This window comes from Chelonoidis abingdonii, chromosome 1 (genome assembly GCF_003597395.2).
Source record: "Chelonoidis abingdonii isolate Lonesome George chromosome 1, CheloAbing_2.0, whole genome shotgun sequence".
Classification (NCBI taxonomy): domain Eukaryota; kingdom Metazoa; phylum Chordata; order Testudines; family Testudinidae; genus Chelonoidis; species Chelonoidis abingdonii.
This window is the reverse complement of record NC_133769.1, coordinates 326,688,398-326,698,048: the sequence shown is the minus strand read 5'-3', so window position 1 is coordinate 326,698,048 and position 9,651 is coordinate 326,688,398. Positions and strand designations below refer to the sequence as shown.

Below are 9,651 nucleotides of genomic sequence, written 5' to 3'. Positions count from 1 at the left end.
ACACACACACACACACACACACACACACACACACACCAGATGCCTAATATTTAAATAACTATGTAACAGCATGGCACCCCACCTCTCCCGAGCACCCCTTCTGATTGGGTGTGTCTGCTTTCCTTAAATACTCCCATCCTTGGTATCGGGCCATACCCCCAGGGCTTCCTGCCTGGAGGCAATGGTTTTGCCCTCTTAGTCTATTCTAGTTCCCAGCTCCCCAGCTGGGCCACTAAGTAGTTCCATTCCTTTTCTGGGGGTTTATTCCTGTCTGATTGTAGCCCAGTTCCTCTACGACTATGCGGGGGGGGACCTCTGGTGCACCCACTACTCCGGGTCCCAGCCCCAGGGACCGTAAGAAATAGCAGCCCTGTGCCATCATGTCTCTTTAATTACACTGCTTTCAGTTCCCTGAGCCACTTCCCCAAGGCTCCAGTCTCCAACAAAGCTTCACCCTTATTTCTGGGCTCATCTAATTTCAGGCCCAGCAGCCAAGCAGGAGCTTTTCCTCGCTCCCCTGGTCCCTGCCAGCACTGAGCTGTCCATGGTGCTGCAGTTCCCTCTGGTCAGCGAGGAACACCATGTGCACTCCTCTAGCTCCCTGGTTCTCAATCAGGGGTACACAGGTGTCTTCCAGAGGGTACATCAACTCGTCTAGATATTTGCCTAGTTTACACCAGACTACGTAAAAAGCACTAGTGAAGTCAGTACAAACTAAAATTTCATACAATGACTTGTTTATACTGCTCTATATACTATACACTGAGATGTACATACAATATTTCTATTTCAGTTGCTGTAGTTTATGATTCTGTGTAAGGCTACGATTTAGTTACGGGTATTTTTAGTAAAAGTCATGGACAGATCATGGGCAATAAACAAAAATTCATGGCCTGTGACCTGTTCCTAACTTATGCTAAAAATACCTGTGATTAAATCTTGGAGGCAGGGGTGCTGAGAGGGTGTGGAGGCACTGCTGGGGGGCATCTATGGGGGTCACTGCTGGGGGGTTGGGAGGGATGCTTCGGGGGGGGAGGGGGCTCCCAGGACCAGTGACACCAGCTGTCTGGGACCGTGTACCGCAGCTGCTCCGGCCGGCCGGCCAGGGACTGCTGCTGGCGGCCGCAGACCATGGCTGCTCTGTCCAACTGTCCTGGGACCACTGGTAGGGCCAGTGGACCACAGTTGCTCTGGCCTCTCTAGGACTGCTGCTGGGGGCTGCAGTAGCAGCAACTGGTGTGGCTGTCCTGGGGACCACCTGAGCAGCTGTCCTGGGGAACCACCTGAGCAGCTGGCCCCTGCAGAAGTCACAGAGATCGTGGAAAGTCATGGAATCCGTGACTTCCGTGACCTCTGTGACAGACACAGAGCCCTAATTATATGGTAAAAAGGAGAAAGTAAGCAAGTTTTCAGCAATACGGTGCTGTGACACCTTTGCATTTTATGTCTGATTTTGTAAGCAAGTAGTTTTTAAGTGAGGTGAAACCTGCAGGTATGCAGGACAAATCAGACTCTTGAAAAGGATACAGTAGTCTGGAAAGGTTGAGAACCACTGCTCTAGCTCCAGCATGGAACTGGCTCTGGCTCTGGCTCTGGAGCATCTTTTATATGGCCCTTCTGCAGCCTTTCTGATTGCCTTCTTCCCCTGCAGACAGTCCGGCTGCTCGGAGGAGTCCTCTACTGCTCCTTTCCTAGGATGCATGTGGCAGGACACTGAAGCCTCTAGCAAGGGGTCTCTTGGCCTAGTCCACCCTGTAACACCGTACTAGATTTTTCTATTACCTTCCTGAATTAGGTAATATTGCTTAGGTTTGTGCTCAGCCTTTTAGAAACATAGTTCAGAACCAACTAGTTTATGTTAGTTGACCTCTGCAGCCTGTTTCTTCATCCTATAGACAGGAGATAGTTTGGTATCTTTTAAAATTATTATTCCTTTTGAAAACAAAACTGTTTCCTGATTGAAGATGTTTTTAACTATGCCGCTACTTTATTTTTCAAGGATGGAACTCCAGTGTTGCTATTGAGGCATATGCTGTCAGAATCTTTGTGCATTCTTCTCCTAGCACAGGTTTCAAGTACCCTCTTGTGGATGAAAATGGCATTGCACCAGTTAAATTATTATGTACTCTAAGCATTAGTGAACAAGGCTGATTGGAGAGAGATGATTTTATTTATTCAATCACAGTTTGCTACAATTGTTTTAGTTACTAAAATTTAATCTACTTCTGATTATTAAATCATAGTTAGGTGATTTATTCCAATAATTATACAAATAATCATATAATGCTTATATAGTACTTTATGATCTTCAGAGTACAACATACTCATTAATTAATTAACCCTCCCAGTATTTCTGTGAAGAATCCTAGGTAAGTATTCTTACACACATTTTTACAGGTGGGGACCTGGAGATATACAAGCGATTTAAGGCCCAGACTTAATATTGCCCACTCATTTGGGGTACCTCAATTTTTGATGCATGCCTGGAAATATTAAGAGCCTAGTTTTCAGCGGTATGAGCACCCATCATTCCAGTCAGACTCAGCAAGAGCCGTGGGTTCTCAGTACCTCTGATTACAAGGCCCTCAGAAATGGAGGCACCCAAAATCAGTGTATGCTTTTGAAAATTTAGGCTTCTGTGATTTGCCCAAGGCCATGAAGTGAGTTATTGCCTGGCTCCTAGGCCCTGCTCAGTCACTAGAGCTGCCTTCTCAATAAAGTTTAGTTCATGTTAGGGAGGATAAATGTCCTTGCTGTCCACAATTTATACTGTTTATTAGACCAATTTAGCAATGTAATTTTTATGGATTTTCTCTAGAACTGATGTCTGCCCACGAACTGGAAAAGAAAGAATTGGAAGAGAGTTTTGAAAAACTGCGGCTGTCACTCCAGGTTAATATTTTTGTTATGTCCAAACCCCAATGATGTCGCAAAACTGTTCGTTATGATAGCACTTTGGTGAAATGGAATTCTCTCCACCAGTCTGAGGGCACGGGTGCTGTATGGTTACTGACCCTTAACTCCACAGCGTTTTCTCATAAGGCAGTTCCCTGCACACTCATTGGTTCTGGATGTCTGATTTGCAAAATTACCATGCCGATAGTTCTCAGTAACTATAGTATGTGAATTCCTGCACTCTGATTGGCTAATTGCCATTATTAGTCAACCAGAGTTTAGGAATTTGCATAATTACTGTATGATGATTTTTAAATAACTGTCCAGCAATTATGCACATTTTATCTGTGCCGATTGGCTAACCCCTCTGCTCTGCTTGGCTCTTGTGCTCATTCTTTTCAAGCTATATGTTAGCTACAAAGATGCCTCCTCAGCTTCTCTCCCTCCAGTGGAAGCAGCAAAACACTAAATGTGCCTGAAGAAGAAGAGGGAAGACATCAAAAGCAAAGACATTGCAGATGGGGAAATGGATTTTAAGAAGTTTTTTAAAAGCTGTTTTGATTCATTTGCCTTCTTCAGACCCATCTTGCTCCCAGCGAAGTGAATGGGAGCAGAATCTAGGTTTCCCTATCCATCCCGGCAGGACTGTTGTGCTCACAATAGTTTTATATACCAATTTGTAAAATAGTTTTCTGAAGCAAATCTCCCCTTGTGGTTCTGCAGCTCTAATCTGTCACTTGCACTGTCCTGTCTCTGTTTGCCTGGCACAATTTCTCCCCACAATGACCAGCTGAAAATCAGATCAACTTAAAATATGATATATAGTGAATTCAGCTGTTTTGTCTCTAAACTGAGATAGGAACATCGCATCCGAGGAAAGCGTGTCCCTGGTGATTTAACATTTAAAAATCCTTTCTTTCATAAAGTATATTAAAAGAGACTAGCTACAGTAGTAGGATCAATACACTTACATGCTCATGTCGAAGCCTTCACCAGGGTCAAATACAGTTGATTATCTCATGAATCACTATCACTGATCTAGGAGTTGTTTTATAAAACTTGGTAGTATTGTTTTAGTGCTTGCAGAGCTAATGCCGTGAAGAAAGAGTAAGCCAGTTTTCCTGTTCTGTCTCATATACTATCATCATCAAAAGAGTACCTACATTCTGACTGCAGAATCTGTGTCACTGATAATGATGCAAGAGCAAAAAGAAGACACAGCATAGTTTCAGATTTCAAGTTATAAATTTTCTAGCAAGGCAAAGGAAGAGAGAGTGCAAGCAGTTCCTCTGTACGTTGGCTTCACTAGTCATTAATTCCCCACCTCATCCTTTTCCTCGTGTAGAGGCAGAGATCCCAGATGCTGTTTTGTGTTTGGCAGCTAAGCTATGGATAGTGAGCTAGCAACTATCTGAACCAAAGCTGCTGGACTGAGAGGGTATTATTTCTCCCTAACCCATCTAAGATCGTCCTTGCAAAGCCATTTATTTGGGCTTTAGCATTTGGTCCTTCGAGTGGTTTTTGTGAAAAAACCCCACCCCCTTCCTCATATGTGGATTTAACTCTGAAACATTAATGATGAAGTCAAGTCAATAATTTTAACTCTTTCCAGAGGTGGCGCTGTGAGGGGGCTGCATGGCTATAGCCACCCCAAAATTTTGCCTTAGCTCCCATAGCCACACCTCCCAGTGCAAAAGTCAAAATATTATGCAGATACTTCTCAGCTGCTGCTGGCAGCAAGTGCTCGCCTTCAGAACTGGGTGTCCGGCGCCAGCCACCACTGTCTGGCCACCCAGCTCTGAAGGCAAGTGCCATTCTCCTGCTAGCAGTGCAGAAATAAGCCCAAGACACCGAGGGCAAGGTGAGGGGTCCACTGGTCCCCACAGTAGCCTGGACTGACCCCCTCCAGCCCATCTCCTGGACCCTTGCCACCATGGTGCCTGCTCTCTGAAGGCTCTGCCAGCCTAGGAGCGATGGTCCCGTGCCATGGAAGCCTTACAGGCGCAGCCCTCCCAATTTCTGCATAGCGCACCTCAGTCACCACACTGGGAAAAAACTGGCACCACCTTCTGACCTCTTCACTGCTTATCATTTTAGCAGAGACATCTAGCTGCTTCGAAGCTTTTCGGGATGTGGGAGCTTTGAGTACTCCCCATGTGATCCCTGAAGGAGCAGCTAACCTTATAGAGTTATGCTGCTTCTGAGTATGACACAACATGCCATGTCCTTCTCAAAGCAAGGAGACGGGGCCAGGTCTACACTGCGACTTAAACGTTTAATGGCCCGATTACCGATTTAACGCTGTAATCCGTTCACAGCAGAGTACACGTCGCATTAATATCAGTTAAACGGCTCCTTAATCGATTTTCGGTAACCTCCCAAACGATGAGAGTAGCACTAAATTGATAGTGATAACTCGGATTTAGGGTTCGTGTGGACGGAAATCGACGTATTGGCCTCCGGGCGGCATCCCAGATGCAAGCACTGCCGCCTGGACAGCAATCTGAACTCGGATGGCAGGGCAGGTTAAACAGGAAAGCCACCTGCAACTTTTGAATTACATTTCCTGCTGCCCTAGCGTGGAGCTCTGATCAGCACGGCTGCGAGCAGTCTGAAATCGAAAAAAGAGCTCCAGCATATAAACCGTACGGGAGATACTAGGTCTGATCGCTGTATGGGGAGACAAATCTGTTGTATCCAGCTCCGTTACAGAACACGAAATGCCAAAGCGTTTGAAAAAAAACTGCAGGATACACAGCGCTGCGTGACAAGCTGTACAGGAAGGCCAAGAGAACTCCAACATGGACGCTCATGAAGGGAGGAGGGAAGGTACTGAGGGACTCCGCTATCCCACAGTCCCACAGCTAGTCTCTGAAATTTATGTTGCATTCTTGGCTGAGCTCCCAATGTCTGTAGGTTCTAACAACACATGTCTTGGCGATGGTTAGGGAACAGTCCTCAGTTATATTTCCCCCCCTCAACACCACGTGAAAAAAAAGGGAAAGAATCATTTCTTGACAACTTTTCTATTCCCCTATGTGTTATCTGAATGCTGCTGGTAAACGATGCTACAGCAGTGAAGAGCAGTATCCAACTCTTTTCCATCTCCATCCTCTCTGGGGTAGATGGTGTCGTAGCCTGGCCACCATCCATGAGAAAACCTATCATGGCTGATAATTGCTCAAACATTGAGAGGCAATTATTCCTGGCTTCTTGCTGTAGATAGGGACAGAATGGCTAATAACACAGCTTCATCATTGAAACTGGTGAAAATTTTTGCAAAGCAAAATTTGGATTGAATTGCTTGGCAATGAGTCAATTCCTCCCTTAATGGTTTCTAAAAATAGAGGTCCATCCTGCCTGGACTGTCATACCCCGGGAGGCTGCCTCCATCAAGTACTCCCCCCGACGTCATTTTCTCACTAACAATCTCAGTTTCTTATCTTGTATTCCTTACAACTTCATGAACACAAATGGGGAGGGGCACTGCCACGGTAGCCAGGAAGGTTGAGGGAGGAGGGAAGTCAAACGGGTGTGGTTTTGCAAGGGGCATACCCCTGTGAATACTGACACGGAGCATGATGTGTCCTGCCTCTGATATCACTGGATCTTTATTAACAACTTGCCTATTGATTCTAGCAGGCACAGTGCACCACTGACCACTCGTCCGCAATGCCGAACTGCGGATGCGAGTGCCGGTAAACAGAAAAGCCCGCAAGACCTTTGCAATTGACATTTCCTGCTTTCACGTGTCCCAGCTCTAGTCACCACGGGTGGCGATGTCAGTTTCAAGCAAAAGTAGCTCCTGCAATTGAACCTTACGGCAAGATACTAGATCTGATCACTGGGTATGGTGAGACAAATCTTTTTTATCAGGAGCTCGCTTAAAGAACAGGGAAATGCCAAAAGCGTTTGAAAAAAAAACTCCAGGATACAAGCGGTGGCGTTGACAACCGTTAACGGGAAAGCCGAACTCAAATCTACGATGCTCAATGGAGGGAGGGAGGGGGTAATGAGGATACAGCTACAGTTCTCCAACAGCGGTTCTGAAATTATTTGCATTCTGTGAGCGCCCAATGTTCTGTAGCTTAATACACGGTGTCTTGCGTGGTTCACTGGAACGCTCGTCATCTCTTCCCCCCCCGCCCAGCACTCGTGAAAAGAATAAGTAAAATAAATAATTCCTTGACTACTGAAAATGTCACCCTCTGTTGTACTGAATCTGGCTGGCAGAAACCGCGATGCTGCCTGCGGTGAAGAGCAGTTCGCTCCTCTGCCCTTCCCAGTGGTAGATGTTGCCAGTGGCTCTGGTGGAGTCTGGCTGGGGGCTCCTGGGTGAAAATGGGAATGACTCCCCTTTTCTGACAGTGGATGGTACAGTAAGGCTGGTGACTGTCTTCATCTTGTCACCTGGGGGCTGAGCTTCATCAGAACCTTCCTCTCTTGTGCTAAAGAAAAAGATTCTGAAACTCATGGACTGTCATAGCCCATGGAGGCGCCCCTCATTTTTATTCTCACTACACTACTCTGTGATTCTTATTCCATGCATTCTTCATAACATCATGGCAACAATGGGGGGCACTGCCGTGGTAACCCAGGTAGGTGGGAAGCAACAGTTGCATTGCTTTGCAGCGGCTCCCTCTGCGTGAATACTGAGCGAGCAGGAGCGAGCGTACTGTGATACACTGCCTTATATACACTTTATCCTATCTTGTCCCAGACTGACTCTTATTTTATTAACCATAAAGGGCAGGAATTGACTCAGTCCCAAAGTGAGTCAATCCCCATTTTGCTTTCAAAAATTATCGCTGGTATTATCCATCTGTCCCATTTACTGAATGATGTAACAAAAAGAAGAAAACAAACAGTTTTCTTTCCCGGCTGTCGTACAAGTATGTATCTGTACCATCACCACCAAGAAGGGGAGAGAAGCAGATTTCAACTAGCAATAATCACACTCTCAGACATTAACTTCATGAGTTATGCACTGCAGCCAAAGCTCTAATGCTCTTCAGTGTGCACATCGCCTCTATCAGCAGCATTCAGACAAAGAGGGTGACATTGTAATACTCGGAATTGGTTTATTTAATACTTTCAATTTCTCGTGCTGGGTGGGGAAGAAGACTGATGAGCCTGTTCCGTGAAACCATGCGAGACACCGTGTTGAAGCTAAGACAATTGGGCGCTCAGCCAAGAATGCAAATATTTTAGAGATGCTGAGACTGTGGAAAAGCTGAGTCCTCAGCCACCCCCTTCCCGTTCTCCATGATCCCGCCCCCTGATGCTAATGTAATGGTCACGGGGGGGTTCTGGTAAACTGTCGTCCATCATTCCTTGCTCCAGCGAAACAATCAGCAGACAGTCCTTTCGCACCTTTTCTCCTGGATTGCCCTTGCAGAAACAATAGCACGGCAGCCCTAGAGACGGTCGGCTTTTTTGTTTTTGCCCTCACCAATTCTGTGTATAATGCCGTGAAGACAGAAGTGACAACCGACGCTTAACACACCAGCATCAATAGTTGCCTTTGTCAATGATAGCAGAGATGGTTACAGCGTTGTACTTATACTGCCAAGGAAAACTGGCAAATGACGATGACGGTTATCTCTTCTCTCTGAACTGTCCGCTGGCTATCTGGTGCCCTGGCTAAAATCGCAAAAGCAAACTTTGGGATTGACTCACTGGTCACTGAGTCAATCCCCCCTTATGGTTTTCTAAAAATAGGTCTGTCCTGTCACAAGAAGAGTCAAAGCAGCAGAGAATTCCTGTAGCACAACTTATACTACAGATGGTGCTGGTTAGTCTATAGGTGCCACGAGGATTCTCTGATGCTGTTTAAGATCCGAGTACAACGGCTACCCCTCTGTAAAGAAGAGTCAAGTGTATTTAGAAAGAGGCAGCTACTCCGTGCCTTGTATTAACGAGGTGCTGTTCTCCTGCAAGAACTCGCCACCATTGCTTCACTTCTCTCCCAACCCTCTGCAATCCGTGGCAGCCCCGCGGGTCCCCAACCCCCCAGCCACGTGGGATTATGTCATGCAGTTGCTGAGATACGAAGAATAAGAAACTTAGACTTATTACGTTGACATAAACCGGGGGGGGGGGCACTTGGAGGCAGGTCAGCGCGGGCTATGACAGTCCCAGTGCAGGACGTAGCCAATTTTTAGAGAAACAAGAGGTGAGCGATTGACTCGTCCCAAAGTGAGCCACTCACTCCCAAATTTTGGTTCAGACCATTGTGACACGGGGCACTCATGATACATCGGACAGTACACTTGTTGATCACTGGCCAGTAAAGCAGGAAAAAGCCTGAATCCCCTGCCGAACTTTCGAATTAATTCCAATTTCCTGATTGTCCACCGTGAGGGCATGCACACACACAGGTGAGCACACAGACTTCATATGCAGCTAGGTACAATGCAGTCTCTGATAATCGAAGAAGAGCGCCAGCTTTGGCCACACAGGAGTTTCTGGATCTGATCGCTATTCTGGGTGTGAGGACTCAGTGCTCACGAGCACCCTGCCGTTCCAAAAGACGAAATGAAAAAGTTTTTGATAAGAATTTCAAAGTCTATGGCTGAAAAAGGCACAGTCAGGGACTCGCTGCCAGTGCAGAGTGAAAGTGAAGGGAGCTATGACAGGGCTACCAGAAAGCCAGAGAAGCAATACGGATAAGGTCAGGCTTCTGAGCCTGAAAAACATGCCGCTTCTAAAATGCTGAACTACATGCAATTTTTGGGGTTTCAGAATTCTCTCTCT

The 9,651-nt window shown here is 46.3% G+C and overlaps 1 protein-coding gene across 1 annotated transcript in view; it reads left to right on the top strand.

Moving 5' to 3' along the window:
• Positions 1-9,651, top strand: part of MTUS2 (microtubule associated scaffold protein 2) — a 545,841-nt gene that overhangs the window by 521,348 nt on the left and 14,842 nt on the right. The window contains exon 14 of the mRNA XM_075065972.1: positions 2,819-2,892. Coding sequence (XP_074922073.1) covers positions 2,819-2,892 — 74 coding nt within the window. The remainder of the gene's footprint in view (positions 1-2,818; positions 2,893-9,651) is intronic.